General features: G+C 60.9%; 2 protein-coding genes across 6 annotated transcripts; both read right to left on the reverse strand.

The window, feature by feature from the left end:
- Positions 1 to 1,270: 1,270 nt before the first annotated feature.
- AP3B2 (adaptor related protein complex 3 subunit beta 2) lies at positions 1,271 to 11,689 on the reverse strand (the record flags this gene model as incomplete). Of its 5 annotated transcripts, XM_080626514.1 has the most annotated exons (28): positions 1,271 to 1,421; positions 1,624 to 1,762; positions 2,285 to 2,308; positions 2,411 to 2,508; positions 2,769 to 2,853; positions 2,950 to 3,181; positions 3,289 to 3,395; positions 3,717 to 3,771; positions 3,854 to 4,019; positions 4,094 to 4,289; positions 4,563 to 4,674; positions 4,862 to 4,980; positions 5,081 to 5,267; positions 5,352 to 5,528; positions 5,603 to 5,712; positions 5,797 to 5,929; positions 6,159 to 6,221; positions 6,385 to 6,456; positions 6,601 to 6,655; positions 6,947 to 7,044; positions 7,245 to 7,421; positions 7,523 to 7,705; positions 8,188 to 8,254; positions 8,375 to 8,535; positions 8,621 to 8,716; positions 8,856 to 8,930; positions 9,022 to 9,097; positions 11,577 to 11,689. In XM_080626514.1, 28 exons carry the CDS (start codon positions 11,687 to 11,689, stop codon positions 1,271 to 1,273), a joined length of 3,327 nt encoding a protein of 1,108 aa, XP_080482640.1. The 5 variants fall into 5 exon arrangements, with proteins under 5 accessions (XP_080482640.1, XP_080482641.1, XP_080482639.1 ...); XM_080626515.1 differs by lacking the exon at positions 2,285 to 2,308; XM_080626513.1 differs by lacking the exon at positions 2,285 to 2,308 and having other exon boundaries at positions 3,854 to 4,025.
- A 1,213-nt stretch (positions 11,690 to 12,902) lies between these two features.
- LOC308225467 (uncharacterized protein) lies at positions 12,903 to 15,030 on the reverse strand (the record flags this gene model as incomplete). The annotated part of the gene is made up of 7 exons (XM_080626419.1): positions 12,903 to 12,995; positions 13,243 to 13,451; positions 13,556 to 13,757; positions 14,021 to 14,038; positions 14,179 to 14,253; positions 14,529 to 14,546; positions 14,929 to 15,030. 7 exons carry the CDS (start codon positions 15,028 to 15,030, stop codon positions 12,903 to 12,905), a joined length of 717 nt encoding a protein of 238 aa, XP_080482545.1.
- Positions 15,031 to 16,527: the final 1,497 nt, after the last annotated feature.

Consider the following 16,527-nt stretch of genomic DNA (forward strand, 5'->3'; position numbering starts at 1 on the left):
GAGGGGAGGAGCCACGGCGCATGCGCGCGTCGCCCGCCCGCCGCGTGGTGCGCGCCGCGGCCCCCTCCCCCCCCCCCCCCCCCCCAATTGCTCCTGCCGTGTCCCGGCGTGCCCCGCGCGGGCGCGGGTCTCGCTCTGCGCACGACGCCCGGCGCGGTCGGAGCGTGTGGGGCCGCCTCGCTGCGGGGAGCGGTGCCCGCGGGGTTACGGCGGGGAGCGGGGTGAGTGGGGGCTGCCGCAGCCCGTGCGGGAGTGGGGTTTTCCCGGTGGGAACGAGCCAGTGGCGCCCAGCGGCTGCTGGAGCGGCCGCTCCGGGCTGCGGCCTCTCACGGGTCAGAAACGCAGAGGTGGTTCTGCCCCGGCTCCTGCACGTGTGCTGGGGGTCACCTCACCCTGTGTGCAGCAGCGCTGCCTGTTCGGGGGTCAGCCCTTCCCGTGCATCCCTTGGCTCCCTGCCGGCCGCAGCTGCAGGGGAGCCAGGGCCGTCCGAGCCCACCCAGCCCGTGCTGCAGCAGAGCCACTTTTTCACCCTTTTTTTGCCTTTCTAATCCCAGTTTGGAGATGAAAACCTCCCCAGAGGTGGCGCCAGGGATCCCTCCCATGACACTGCAGAACAGACGCGGCCCTGACACTGCAGGCACTGCTGCCGTCAGAGCACGAGCGATTCCACTTGGAATAAATAGCTGGAAACCTCCCAGGACGCCTTAGATCCCTGGATAGCACCGAATGCCTCCTGTCCCCTCTGCCGGGCCAGGGGGTATTCACCCTCACCTGTGTCCGTGTGGGGTTTTCTCCAGGAGCCAGCAGCCCTGAGGAACTCGTGTGTGCCCAGTTGCTGGTCCCTTGATGTCCCTGATACTGCCCCAGAGGGGCTGGCAGAGGCCAGCGCGGGGCAGTTCGGGGCTGATCTGGCTGCTGCGCACACGGAGCAGAGCAGGGGAAGGGAGCGGGTTTGAGAAGAACTTTATTGGGAGATCCTGGCCATAATAAATAGGGGTTACACTGGGAGATGGGGAGAGGGGCTGGGGGATGGAGGCACGCTGTGCTTCCACGGGGGCTGGAGCCACCACCACCCTTCTGAGTGGGACATCACCCTGCATCCTATACACCCCATCCGGCTCCTTCCTCCCAGCAGCAAAGCTGGCCCAGGGGTCACTGCCTGCTGCCCCTCTGGGGACTGGAGCAGGGAATAACCCAGCAGGAGTTGGGGAAGGGAGTGTTTTGGGGAGCAGTGTGGGGCAGAGCAGGGTGGGAGACCGGGGCCTGGCTGTCATTGTGCCAGGGCCTGGATGATGTCCTTCACCAGCATGGTGCCGATAACCATCTTCTCGCTGTTGACGGTCAGCTGGGCCGCAGCACCCTCCCATCGCTCCAGGGTGATGAGCACGAGGCTCCCACTCGTCATTGTCTTGGCTGCGAACCTGCCCACCAATGAACACAGGGTTCAGGGTGACCTGTCCCCCGTCACCCTCCTGTCCCCCAGGATGCTCGGGTGGGAACCAGCAAGGCATCTGCCACCTCCAGCCACCATCGCATGTGGGTTCCTGCAGGCTTCTTGTCCCAAAGCAAGCCCTGAGTGCCCCTGCTGTGGCTGGTGTGGGCCCGGGGAGGTGGCAGCGCTACCTGTACTCGTTGTTGGCACCGCAGGGCACGCGGCCCACGTTGGCAGCTGCGGTCACTTGCTGGACGATGGCGTGGTCGCTCTGGCACTTCTCCGGCAGTGTCAGCTTCTCCGTGATCTCGCTCATGCCCGTCAGCTTCCCTGGAGCGGGCAGCAGAGGCACCTGCCTGGCTCTGGCCACGCATCCAGCAGCCCTGTGCTAGCCAGGCCCTGTTTTGGCATTCCCAGACTAAGCCCCTCCAGCTGCCAGCTCCCTGCATCTCTGTGCCCCGCGACATCCCAAGCTGCTTGCTCCTCTCCAGCCTAGCTGACAGGGATTCAGGAAAGTCCTTCTTCCACAGCCCTTACTGGGCTCATCCCTGTGTCCCTGCCCAGTGGCAGCGACCACATTCCTGGGGACGGGCTCGTCCGGTCACCAGCAGCAATGGGGCCGGGTGCCACAGGGCACTGAGCACCCACCACTTAGCACAGACCCCTGCCTGCTGCTCTTCCAGGATCAGGGGGATGCTGGGCCAGGGTGTCCCCATCACCGGGAGCACCAGGGGTGGCACAAGTCCTCCATGGTGTGTGGTGACCTGGTGGGGCCACCCTGGTGCCAGGGCAGTCACCGCAGGGGAGTGAAGGGGCAGAGCTAGTCTAGAGACCTGCCGAGCGGCCACTTACCCTCGCCCGGCCGTGCGAGGTGCTCTAGGGCCACGGTGAGAGCGGCAGAGGGGACAAAATGGGGCATGAACATTGGCACTGGGGCGGTGGGTGCCTGTGCACCCCCTGTCCCTGTCCCCCACTCACCCTGCTCCTTCTTGAATTCGTTCTCGCTCATGAAGACGGGGGCCATGAGCTCCCCCACGGGCGGCTGGATGGAGACGTAGAAGTGGCGCGTGTGGGTGCTGGGGAGACAGGGGGGTGAGGGGGGCACATGCTCAGAATGTGCCTCCCCATGCCCCGCTTCCCATCCCTGCCCTGGGCAGGCAGTGGCTGGAGGGAAACTGAAGCACATAAGGCCTTGGGAAGAGGGGGAACTCAGGCTGGACCTGGGGGTGCTGCCACCTCCTCGTCTCCCTCCAGTTTCTCCCCTCCCCTGAAGGATCCAGGTGCCTGTCCTGCTGTCCCCCATCCCCAAAGCACCCCTGGGGCACTGGGCACTCACCACAGCTGGAAGTTGGCTGCCTGTGTGGAGTCGCAGAAGTCGATGCCCATCACCACGTTGGCCGTGTCCCCGGGCGCGAGGCGCTCTGAAACCACAGTGCTGCCACTGCGTCCCATGTCCCCTCCACCAGCCGAGCCCTGTCCCCGTTTCCCCCCATCACAGCACCGCAGCCGTGCCGTACCGATCTCCGGGAACTCCTGGATCCTCATCCCGGAGAGCAGCTTGGGCTCGCTGACCCGCAGGCTCTTCACCTCGGCGTCAGTGTTGTTGGAGATCTGGATGTGGACGGCCACCATGTGGGGGTCCCCCGGGAAGGGCCGGCGGCTGAAGCAGTACTCCACCGAGAGCCCCTCGCCCGCCATGCGGTGCAGCAGCTCGTAGGTCCTCACCGCACCGAACGCTGGGCTCAGCAGCTGCCAGGGGCCGAGGGGCTGGTGTGGGATGGTGACCCCCCAGCCTGCAGCCCCCATGGGGGACAGGGGTCCTGGGACACCCCGGGAAGGTCATGGGGGACACTTACAGCGGGTGTCAGGGACGTGTCAGTGAGCGTGAGGCCCTCCAGGTCAGTCACCAGGCTGGTGGAGATGATGCTGCTGGAGGGGATGGGCTGGGGAGGAGGGGGGGTGACTGCAGGGGTGGGGGGAAAGGGGTAACAGAGCTCTGATGAGTCACAGTCCTATGGGGACAACCCCAGTAGCCCCATGGGACAGCCGCATGGGGACAGCCCTGGTAGCACACCTGCACGGGGACAGTCCTGTAGGAATAACCCCAAAGGCACAGGCCCCTGTCCCACAGCCACCCTCAGGGGACAAGGACTGCCCACCCCACTGGTCCTTGTCCCAGTTCTGCAGCTCCCAGAGGACCGGCGGGGCCCTGACCTCAGTGACTGTTCCTCAGTTTCCCCAGTGCCACCATCAGCCCCCCCGCGTGCCCTGGGCAGACACTCACAGTCATCCAGGTCGAGCAGGGAGATCTCCTTGGGGCCGGCCCTGCTTCTGGGGGGCTGCAAGGGGCAAAGAAGTGGAGGGGTGTAAATGGGGAGTCCAGGTGTCCCTGCACTGTCCCCAGCGCAGCCCGGCCCTCACCGCCTTCCTCCTCTTGGCCTCTGCCTCGGAGCCCGACTCGGAGCCTGAGGAGCTGCTCTCGGAGGTGCTGGCCTCCTCTGATGAGGTCTCGGCATGGCTCTTCCTCCCCGGAGCTGCCTTCTTCTTCTTGGCCTTCTTTGTCCCCTCCTCTTCCTCCTCATCCTCGCTGGGGCTGTGGGGAGGGCCTGGCTCAGGGCAGGCGGGGGTTTGGCCAGGGCACCCCACTTTCCCAGGGGGTACCTGCCCGCGCTCCCTGCGGCTGCCTTCCGGGAGCCTTCCTTCTCCTTCCTCTTCGGCCTCTTCTCCTCCTCCTCCTCCTCCTTGTCCTCAGACTGCTCCCCGCTGCCTTCTTCCTCCTCTTCCTCCTCCTCCTCGCTGCCAGAGCTGGAGCTGGAGCTGCTGGAGCTGCCGCTGTCCTCGCTGACAGACTCAGGCTCTGCAGGGGGCACGGCTCAGCCCTCCTGCCGCATCCCTCCATGGCCCCACAGCTCCCTGCTGCATCCCACTGCATCCCCCCACTGCGTCCCCACACCCGCTGCTGCCTCCCTCCCACCCTGCTGCACCCCTGCATCCCTTCTCTGCATCCCTTCGTCTTTCTACTGCATCCCTGAGCCATCCCTCCATGTCCCCTGCCATGTCCCCACCATGATGGGATGTCCCTATTGCAGTGTCCCCTGCCCCATGCGCTCCCATGCCACTGGGTCCTCACCACTGTCCGCCGACTCCGTGGGCCCCGACTCCCCGTCTGAGTCGGAGTAGAAAGGTTTCTCTGCCTTCTCCTTCCTCTTCTCCCGGCTGGTGCACTTGGTCCACTCAGGAACCTGCCAGAACAGGCTTGATGGAGCAGGGCCATCGCCCGCGGCTGGGGGGCCCAAACATCAGCCCTTGTCCCTCCCCTTCCTGTGCCCAAGTGGGGTGTGGGCACCTTCTGGGACTCTCTGAAGACCTTGAGATGACACCGCTGCCTTGGCCCCCCATGTACCCAGCACCCTGGGCTGCTCCACGCACCTCCACGTTCCTCACAGAGGGGTCAGGGGCCTCGTCTGGCCACTCAGGCAGCTCCTGGTAGCCCACAGCCTTGGCATTGAGCAGGTGGGACAGGGAGCCCAGCTGGAAATGGTCCCGATCTAGGGCAGGGGGAGAGGTGGCAGCAGCTCAGGGGTGGCCATGCAGCACCGTGCTGACAGCTGGCCCTGCGTCCCCATGGCCTGTGACCAGTGGGGGTACCTTTGAAGGAGGACTCCAGGATGGGAGCAGGCTTTTGGGCCAGGAAGAGCTTCTTGGCGTATTTGTTGAGGGCCCCACTCTTCTCAGTGGGCACGATGAGCTGGCGGATGAAGCGGGCCCGGTCGCGGATGTCGTAATTCTGGTCATACTTCGCCAAGTTGAGGACATACTGAGTCAGCAGCTTGCTCTGCACCAGAGGACGTGCTCAGGGCCAGCCTTTCCCTCCGCACTGGGGAAACTGAGGCGCATTGTTGGGCCACGTCACCGGTACCTGCTTGGAGTTGGTCAGGTAGAGCTTAGCTGCCAGGTTGATGACTTGCAACTTGACGATGTCCTCCTCGTTGGTGAAGGACTTGGCCATCTTGCGCAGCACGTCGGGTGCGATCTTGGGCACGTGCTCGCAGTACTCTCCGATGAGCCACAGGATGCTGGCCCGCGCCATCGGCACCTGCAAATGCCCCCGTGCACGTGGCACCGCTGCCGCTGCCCCAGGCCCGCGGGTCCCGCAACGTCCCGACCCACCTGGATGTTGTCGGTGAGCTTGGCCATGTGCTTGATGATCTCGCTGTGCTGCGCCGGCTGCATCTGCAGCAGCTTTTTGATGACCACCACAGATTCGGCCACCACCAGCTCTGTGGGCAGAGACCTTCGGCCTCAGTGGGGTCCTGCCCCGAGGGTGATGGAGCCCCTGTTTGGACCCCACCGCAGGCACTCACCGTCCCGGTTGGAGAGGAGCTGGACCAGGCCGTTGAGGCAGGTGTCCCGCACCTTCCCGATGTTGGTGGCACAGCGCCCGATGGCTTGGATGGTGGCTGCCACGAAGTCCTTGTCCATGCTGCGGATGTAGGTCTGTGCAGGCATGGGGGGCACACACATGACGTGTCACCCACCTGCCAGTGCTGGGCATGTCCCCATGTGATGGGCACACGTTTGGGTTCTTTGGAACCATCTATGGGGTTGGCATGGCCTCAGCCCACTCCTGCTGGTAGGGCCTCCTCCATCCCTTCCATGGTGAAGTTTGTGCCCCCAGAGCCATGCAGGGTGACACCCCAGTGGCCTCAGGATGACCATGGCATACCTGGAACTCCCGCAGGATAGTGGAAATGTTGGTCTCATTGGCCAGGTTGGTGAGGACCTCCAGCTGTAGGGAAGATGAAGAGATGAGCATCAGAGGGCCATGGTGCTGGGGCACAGGGTCCTGCCTGTCCTCCTGTCCCCAGGCCATGGAGGACAGCTGCCCCATAGGGAAGGGTTCTGTGAAGCCCCAAAGCAGTGATGCGTTCTGCTGGGTGTTTCCAGCTCACCTTGAGGATCTTGATCTGTGTGGGGTCCGTGGAGCGGATGTAAAAGCTCTTCAGGTATGGCTCAAACATCCCCTGCATGCAGAGCCAGTGGCATTAGTGCCATCCCTGTCCCCTCTCCTTGCCAAGGCCACCAAGACCCTGGTGGCCCTGCTGGCTTGCCCTCATTCCGCTCCAGAGCCAACAGAGCAACTCTCCCACATTGAGTCCGAGCCTCACCCGCCGTTTGATGGACATGGTGGCCACGTTCTGCAGCACGACATACTGCACCTCGCTGCAGGAACAAAGAGAGGACACCATCAGTGGGGCAGAGCCAGATCCCCCCAGCTGGCCCTGTGAAGAGGGGGCAGGACCCATCACCAAGCTGGTGCCACCATGATGCTGCCACCCGATGTCTGGAGTGGGCCAGGCCAATCTGTTTTGGTGATTCACCCCAAGCCGATGTCCCTGCAGGGTTGGGCTTTATGGGGCTCTCTCCTAGGGTCTTGAGGCTTCTGACGGGTCTCACCAATCAGGTAGGTGGTGGGGTAGGGAACCACTGCAACCCAGACCTGTGACCACAGACCTGTGACTCCGCAGGAGCCGCACCAGCGCCTTGGCAATGACCCCGACCTCTGCCTTGGGTGCCAGGTGGAAGTAGAGCTGTGCCACGGCCATCACCACCTGTGGGGACACATCCAAGCATCAGCCAGTGGGCACAGGGACACCCTGAGGGGTGGCTGCGTCCCCCACAGCACCCGGGGGAAGCCTGACCCTGGGCGTCCCTCAAGCGCCTCGGTGGCTCCTTGGCCAGTGGGGACATCATAGTCCCCAGCTGATGGACACCACTGGTGGCCTCAGGGGATGGAGAGTAGGGGGCTCACCGCAGCATTGCGGCTCTGCAGCAGGGGTTTGGTGTTGCGCAGGAGCAGGCGGTGGTCAGGGTCCATGACATAGGGCTTGCGCTTGGCCAGTGAGGCCGCCTCTGCCTTGGGGTCCTTGGTGTCCTCCTCCTCAGAGCCATAGAAAGCTTTCTCGGCGCTCTCCTCCAGCAAGGACTCCTGTCAGGAGGTGGGACACCTTGCACCCCCCCCAGCAGCACCCCTCCTTTCACCCCACCTCCCCAGGGGCTCCCAGGGCACCCTGAGGATCCCACGCTCACGTTCTGGTTGGGGCTCAGAAACTGGGTGCGTGCGTAGCGGGTGAGCATGTTGATGATGACCACCTGCCCCCACTCCTCCACGTCGATGAGCAGGTTGCAGAGCTTGCGGTAGTTCTTGTGGATGAGGTCAATGCGCTCCGGGCACACCTCCTCGAATGCCATCACCACGCTGCCGGCCACCAGCTGTGGAGGGAAAGCCCAGGGTGACTCACCAGGGTGATGGCATCTTCGTCATGGTGCTGGCTTGATGGGGATGGTGGCATCCCTGTGAGATCGCTGGTTTGGTGGGGATGGGATGGCAGCTCAGTGGAGCTGGTGGGATCCCCATGAGGGTATTGGTCCGCTGGGGACAGCAGCATCCCCACAAGGACTCCAGCTCTGCAGGGCTGGCTGCATTCCCATGAGGATGCTAGTTTGGTGGAGGTGGCTCCATCTGGATCAGTGCGGTTAGTGGCATCCCCATGAGGATGCTGGCTTGGTGGGAACAGTGACATACCCACAGAGATGTTGTCTCTGGGGACAGCTGCATCCCTGCACCATCAGGTGTTGGATCAGTGGGGATGGTGGCATCTGCAAGGATGGCTGCATTCCCATGAGGGTGCCAGGTCAGGGGGCATGGTCATGTCCCCAGATTTAGGGGCGGGGGGACCTGGTGCCCTGCTCACCGTGGTCTTGTCCGCCAGCAGCTTCTCGATCACTTCGATGAGCTGGTCCTTCTGGTCCGAGTCAAGGCTGCGAGGGAAGAGCAGGGCAAGTGGGGCCAGAGCAACCCCCCATCCCTGCCTGCACCGCACAGCTGAGACCCTGCACCCTTGTTGATGCCCCCAAAACTCAGCAGCTGAGCCCCGTTACCTGTACAGCTTGGGGATGGCATGGGCGGCTGTCTTGCGCACATAGGGAGACATGTCCGAGGCGGCCTCCTTTATGGCCAGCATCATGATGGGCACGATGATGGGCACACGGATGCTGGAGAGGACCCGCAGGGCGCTGGCGCGGATCAGCTGGTTGGGATCCTGTGGGGACATGTGGGAGCTGCAGTGCAGCCACGGGAGGCTTGCTGCTCCCCCAGGCTCCCCCTGGGTCCCCAGAGCAGCCCACCTTTAGTCCTCGCTGGAAGGTGGAGATGGAGAGCAAGGCCAGATCCTGCTGCTCCTCTGCGTAGCGCACCAGGTAGACATACACCAGCTTCTTCACCTGTGAGGTGAAGGTGAAGGTGTTCAAGCACCTCAGAGCCCCCCAGAACCCAGCCCGTCCCCAAGCCCTGCCTGCAGGTGAGGCTCCAGACCCTGGGGACATTATGGATGCCACCAGGACCACTCGAGACCCTCCTCACCTCAATGTTCTTGCAGGCAACGTTTTTCACCACGGCTGGAAAGAGGTCGGAGGCGTTTTTACCCCGGGCGATCATCTAAGGGTTAAAGGAGCAGCATGACCCCGGCTGGCCAACAGGGCACAGCACAGCTTGGCACCAGCAGTGTCCCCACCCGTCTAACACCCACCGCCACGATCCTCTTCATGGCCTCCAGCTTGAGCGAATCCTTGTTGCTATCAAGCATCTCCTTGAGGTCATCGTGTCTGCACCACACGGGGACAAAACAAAATCCCATTTTCCATTTTTAGCCATTTTTAACCATTTTTAGTCTTTTTTTTTTCTGCTCCCAGCCTGCCGCTGCCAGCAGGGTGACAACAGAACCCTTCCCCATGCAGTATTGATGGGGACAGGAATTGGGTTACAGCCAGGTGAAAGAGGAGAGGGAGGGACCAGTGCAGCGCTGACACCCAGCTCTGTCCCCATTCTGGGCACTGGGACAAGACCCTATCCCAGCCTGGCTGTGGTTGTTACACCAGGATGTCCCCACATCGCTTTCCAGGGAGCAGGTGCCCATCAACAGCTCCATCCTGGCTGCACTGAGTGTGTCCCTTGTCCCATCCTTCATGGACAGGATGGCACGGATGTGCCAGTGCATCCTGATGCAGAGCCCTTCCCTGGTCTGGGAAAATGCCACCAGCCTTTTCTAAGGCTGGTTGTCACCACTGTCCACTTTCCTAAGGGACATCTGTCCCTGCCAAACCGGGGGGACCTCTTTTCCACCCTGTGTCCACCCGCAGCAGCTGGGGGTGGTACCCATGGGGCGATGCTCATCCAGAGCCACCATCAATGGAGGGTGCAGGGGAGCTCCTTGGAGGGATCTTACCGCAGCGGTGGCCCCGTGCTGGTGGCCACGGCAGGCTTGGGGCCAGCGAGCAGCTGCAGCTCATCGGCTTGCAGGGCGCTGTAGCAGGCGGGTTGTCCGGCCTCGGTGGCCAGCACCGGGCTTGTCACCTCCTCGGCTGTGTCACCACCCACCGGTGGCTTTGTCGGCCCAGCTGGTAGCTGCCGCAGCAGCTTCTGCACTGGTGGCAGGGACAGCATGGCTTTGGCCAGCAGTGGTGGCCCTGGGGATGGTGGCAGGGCTGTGGCCCTGCTCCTCCTCCTGGCACTACCACTGAAACCTGACGTGGAGTTGGTGTTGGGTTGCAGACTATTGCAACGCCCTTCCTGGTGGGCAAGGCCACCCCCAGGTATCACATCCCAAGTGACACCTGTCCTGTAGCAGGGCTCAGGGACACTGCAGGGAGCACCTTCTCCAGAGCCAGGGACCCCCCCACAGGCGGTGGGGTGGCACAATGGGACAATGGGACATCTGGGGTTGTGCCACATGGGTGATGAGGTGACACTTCTCTTGCACCATGCGTAGTTCCCGAGGATGGTGGCAGAGCTGGTGTGTCCGCAAAGGGATGGGATCTGGTGAAGGGCAGTGATGGAGACACTGCCAGGGGGGCCAGGGATGGGTGGACACTGCCAGCATGGGGGACACTGATGGCATGTCACTGGGGGAACCTGGCCAGACTGGGGGACACTGCCAGGGTGATCAGGGCTGAGGGATGCTGCCATACCAGAGAGTGCCGGTGGAGCAGGGTGGTGGGGACCCTGCTGGACCAGGGGACACTGATGGCAGATCAGGGCTGGAAGGACACTGCCAGTAGGGGCCAGGGGACACTGCCAGACCTGGGGACAGGGGAGCACTGCCAGGCTGGGGGATGCTGCCAGGGGCCAGAGATGGGGGGCTGCTGCCAAACTGGGGGGCAATGCCAGGGGCTCATGGAAGAGGTGGGACACTGTGAGATGGGGACAGTGCCAGTGGGTCATGGATGGGGGACACTGCCAAACTGGGGAACCCTTCCAGCCTGGGGGACTGCCAGCAGGACAGGGATGAGGGGACACAGCCACCTTTGGGGACACTGGCAGTGGGTCAGGACTGGGATGTCACTGGCACATTGGGGGACACTATCAGGCAGTAATGACTGGGGAGTCCCTGCCAGACTGGGGACAATGCCAGGGGGTCAGAGGTGGCGGATACATCCAGACAGGGAAACACTGCTGCAGCATTAGGGAAGGGTCCAGGCATGAGGGACACTGCCTGAATGAGGGACACCATCAGTGAGTCGTGGAGGGGTGACACTAACAGCAGGCCAGGATGGAGGACACTGTCAGAGTGGGGGACACTGCCAGGGCAGGGCGGTCAAAGGGACCCCTATGCTCCTGCAGCTCTGAGGACCCCCCCCGCCCCAGCATCCCTGCCCCCTTTCCCCTAGCAGCCTGCCCCATGGAGAGGTGACATTTCCCAGCTCCCCCCTGCGCTGGGGACCTCGATGGGGGGGGGGGGGCAGTCACCGGGGAGCCCCACAAAAGCTGCAGGAGCCAGCAGAGCGCATGGGGGGGACCCGGTGCCTGTGTGCCTCCAGCCCGGGGTGGGGGTGCAGTGTGTGTGGGGGTCTCCCCGCATCCTTCCTGCCACACTGTCTCCAAAACCTCGCAGTTTTCCCCCAACAGCCTCCTTGGCCTTTGTAATCTGCCGTGGAGGTGGCGTGACCGCGTGCCCTGTCCCCATCCTCATCGTCATCCTCATCCCGTCCCCACCCCGCGGTGTACCAGGTACCGGGCCCCCGCTGGGGACAGCGGCAAGGCCCCGCGGTTGGCAGCCCCCGTCCCCAGCTCCCAACGCGTCCCCACCTCTTGTAGTCGGAGGAGAAGATGCCGCCGCTGGCGGGGTCGTGGCCGTACTCGGGCTCGCCCAGGCTGGAGGCTCCCCCCTTGTCCTCCCCGTAGGCCGGGCTGGCCGCCATGGCGGGGGATGCGGACGGGATGCGGGCGCGATGCGGGTGGGATGCCGGGACTGATGTCAGCGTCATGCGGGGCCGGGACCGCCCAGCGCTGCCCGCGCCCCCCGGCCGCCGGGGATGCTCCGGGGACCGCGCCCCGCCTCCATCGGGGGTCCCCAGCCACGCACCCCGCGCAGGGTCGGTGCCAGTCAGCGGTAACACGGCAGTGATTCAGGGTGTTATTAGCGGTGTTTGGGTTGTATGTCATACATCAGAACAGATTGTACAATTATACGTGTTCAAATTATATCAGATTATATTAAATCGTATGATACTATATCATGTTACATTACATTACATTATTATTTCATATATAATACAGTATTTCATACATATATATAGTATACATTATGTATTATGTACTATTGATTATATGCTACATAATATATACCAGATATTGCATTTATATATTACATTACACTATAATATACTAGAGTATATTAATCAGATGATATTATATATATTATATATTTTCCAATATTATATTATAGAATCATAGAGTGGTTGGGGTTGGAAAGGACCTTAAGATTATCTAGTTCCAGCCCCCTACCATGTCTGGAACCTACACAGTCCATATATGATATAATATATATTAGGTAAATGTTATACATTATATATTAAACATATGTTATATCTGTTATATGTCACATAACATTTCATGTTATGCAATGGTATGCATAATATTATACATTATACGTTATATATGTTACGTTATAAACGTTTGTTATAAATAATGCATTATACACTATACATGTTATGTTGCATATGTCATTATATAATGTTATCTATAATGAGATATAACATTATATTGCAGCTCATATTAATTCCATCATATTCTATATTCTATATTCTATCATAATATATAGTCTACATTCTATATGATATTGTATATGCTATGTAGTATATTATATATGAGGTATGATGTAAATATTATGTAATACATTAAATTATAGTATTCTTACAATAGTTGACATTCTTCTATTATTATTATTAGTACTGTTGTTGGTGTTCTCAGGTGATCATTGCTATTGGCAATGTTTTAGTTCTGCTGTTCCGGGGCAGCTGAGCAGCACCGGTGACTTGGCTGCTCCCCAGGCAGCTCCCACCCACCATGAGATGAAAACAGGCACATTTCAGGTAGCAAGTTGTAATAAAGCATCTCATCGATGCATGGCAATTAAGCTACACCGGCAGAAATGACTTCCCCTGTCCCACTGCCCTGCCCTTCATGCCTGGTGCAGATGGGTTCCCACCAGCCCTCCTGGGAATCCTGAAAAGAACATAAACCAAACTAGGCTGGCGCAGGGTCTCCATGCAACCATTTATTGCTACATAAGAGGGAGGACAAAGCTGCTGGCGCAACACTGGTCCCCCAGGAAGGATGCTCCAGCTCCGCGTGCCCCCGAGCACATCACCACCTCCATCACTGCAGTGCTGGGGATGCCTGGGAGACAAAATGAGCTGTGGTGACACATGGCCGGGGTGGGTGTCAGGGTTCCCGGAGTGGTGGCACCCACCGTGGCGCCAGCGAGCTGGCCCAGCCCCAGCAGGGTGAGGGCAAAGTGGACGCAGTTGCAGGTGACAGCGTCGTACTCCACCGGCTGGTCCATGGCCACCCGGATGCGCTGCTGCAGCGCGGCCACGTCCATCCCTCCCTTCCTCCGCAGCACCTTGGCCGGGCCCCGTGATCGCAGGAGGTGGCTCTTGCTGTGCTTGGCCACGATCCCTGATGGAGACATCCCTGTGCTGCCTGTGGGGTGAAGGCGATGCTGTACCCCGTGTCCCTTCCATGGGGACCTCCCCCCAGTATGACCACCACCTGGGGCTCACCTTCCAGGTGGATGATCTCCCCATCACCGCAGTAGACACCAGCGTGGGCACCCCACCAGCCAGGGCCCCCCGAGGCCAGTGGGAAGAGGAAGAGGTCCCCAGGCTGGGGCTCAGCCACCCCATTGGGGACCACATTGAAGTGCTGGCCCAGCAGCCCCTCGCAGAGGAAGAATGCCGCAGTGCTCGCTGCCCCAGCTACAGCCTGGGGACCCGGGTGTGTTTCAGGGACACCGGTACCCTGGCGACACTGGCAGCATCACCAACCCACTGGCTCATCCCCAATTCCCACGGTGGCTTGGGCACAGTTTGGGACTCAATGAATGGGGAATCCCCCAAGAAGAGACCACCTCCTCTTGGTATTGAGCACCCTTGGATGCTGTGGAAGAGGCCGGGCGTGCAGGATTTGGCCCTGTTGTGCCAGGGGTGAGGCAGTCATTGCGGGACACAGGGAATGCCAGCACTTACCTGCCTGGAGCTGCTCACCTGGAAGGACAAACACACGATGTTAGCCCCAGTGGTGCTGGGAGATAGGACCCAGAGCACCAGTGCCATGGCTCAGCCCCTGCCCGGACCAATGCCACCCCCTGACCAGTCCCCACAGCAGCACCCCAAACCTGTCGCACCCAGGAGCCCAGCCAGCGCTGTGGCTGGAGGAGCGGCGCATCCCGGGCTCGCAGGGTCTGCACCAGGGAGCTCACCTGTGGGGAGAGGAGCAGAGCAAGCCTGGGACCCATCCCTGCTGACATCCATCCCTTCTAGCACCCCCCATTCTAGCACCCACCCTTGCTGGCATGCACCCTGGTAACACCCAGCCCCAGCCCAGAGCAGCCTTCCAGCACCCATTCGCTGCCCCTTGCACCCCCAGACTCAACATTGGTCATGCCCCCATTGCAGGGTCTCTGGTTGCTGGGTACCACAGTAGAGGGGTGGCACTGCCTTGGTGCAGGTGCTCTCCTACCGGCTCCCCCTTTACCTGGGCAAGGAGGTTCATCTGCAAGGAAAAGACATGACGTGCAGAAGGTGCAGACATGGGCCTGTGCCCAGTCCCACCTTGGGGACCTCTGTGTCCCCAAACAACCGTGGTGCCACATCTCCCTGCTGAAGCCCGAGCAAGCACCATGCCAGCCCTGGCGCTCATGCCATGCCCTGCTCCCTCACCTTTGGGTGCCTCTGAGGTCCCCTTGCTCCACCGTGGTCCCCAGGCAGCTGCTGCTCCAAAGGTGGACACAGGGCAGGCTCTCAGCCCGCCCCAGTGAGCACTGCGGTGGTTCTTGGCACCCACCGATGCCCGGGAATGCGCCCAGACCACACGGACCGGCCCCGCTGTGGCACGGAGCCATCCCACAGGGCCACTCTCAGGGGCCCAACCCAACCTGGTGTGACATTTCATCAACAAACTTCTCGGTAACCCATCGAATGGTCCCATGGCCAATATGCCGATAGCCAGTGACCACCAGGCTGTTGCTAAACACCATCTGGTGCCAAAAAGCCTCTTGCCCTGAAGGTGGCCACCAGCCTGTCCCCAGCCCCTGTCCCCAGGGTGGTGTGTGCCTGGGTCAGCTCCAGAGTCACATTAAACTTTAATCTTGGTGCCATGGGGTCAGTGGAGGCTTTGGCAGGGCTTGGAGCGGGTGATGTGGGAGCTGTCACCCTCTGTCATCGGGCAACGCCAAAGCATCATTTATCATCCAACAAACAAGAGCTAATTACAGCTGAAATCGGAGCCTGCTTGGACACAGCTCAGAGCCAGGAGGCCTTGTTAACCCTTCCCAGCCACCTTCAATCCATCTTCAAGAAGACCTCCGTGTCTTCTGCTTGCTCTTATGCCCTCGTGATCCCCACCATACTCTCCTGGTCTCTGTTGTCTCATCCTGATGTACCCTCCACTTCTCACCAGCCCCTTCTGGTCCCTACTGTCCCCTCCTGATCTCCACCATCTCCTCCTGGTCCTTACTAGCGGCTCACAATGATCTCCTCATGATCCCTCTAAGTTCCTTTGGCCCCTCTGTGTCACTATTGTCCTCTTTTGGTCCCCAACATCCCCATGCTGTCCCTATTGTCCTGTCTTGGTCTCCATCGTCCATCCTGGTCTCTACCATCACCTCCTGCTCTCCATCATCCCATTCTGATCCCTGCCATCACCTGCTGCTCTCCATCATCCATCATTGTCTCTTGGTCACCATGAAAACATCTAGGTTCCCATTGTCTCTTCCTGATCCTCATCATCCCCTCCCAGTCCCCATCCCCTCCTCCTGATCCACATCACCCCCTCCTGATCCTCATCATCCCCTCCTGGTCTCCTTTATCTCCATTGGCTCCTCCTGGTCTCCATTATCACCTCCTGGTACCCACCATCTCCCCTTGCACTCCAATGTCTCCTCCTGATTCCCATCATCTCCTCTTGGTCCCCATTGTCTCCTCCTGGTCCCCACCATCCCTTTCTGACCCTTGTTGTCCCACTTTGGTGCCCACCATCTTTCCTTGGTCCCATCACCATCCTGGTCCCCACCATCCCCATCTTGTCCCTAATGTCCCCTCCTGTTCCCCACCACCCTGTGTCACCGTTGGACAACGGTGCTTTCCTGGGACACCCGATGTCCCCAGCCAAGCTGTCCCCTGCCCAGGGCTCATCCGCCAGCTCCCCACAGCCGGTGGGATTAGGGTGGCTGGAGCCCTGGGGCTGCTCCCGACCACAGGTTTCAAGCCCATCACCAGCATCTTTGGGTAATTAGTAAATTAGTAATTAAATGCTCTGTGCCTCGGGGGAGGGGGGGGCAGAGCCCCAGGTTTTAGGCTGGGTAATCCCATGGCATCTGCCCCAGCGTCTGTCACCGAGCCGAGTCACAGCCCCGCCGCGGGCTTTAACATTTGCTCCTTCACCCCCACCTGCCGCCTGCAGCCCCTTGCTGTGGCCTCAGGCCTGCTTGGGGTGCTCCCCAGAAATAGGCTGGGAGGAGCTCCCCTGGGAGCCT

This window comes from Psittacula echo (assembly GCF_963264785.1).
Source record: "Psittacula echo genome assembly, chromosome: 10".
In the NCBI taxonomy this organism is placed as follows: Eukaryota; Metazoa; Chordata; class Aves; order Psittaciformes; family Psittacidae; genus Psittacula; species Psittacula echo.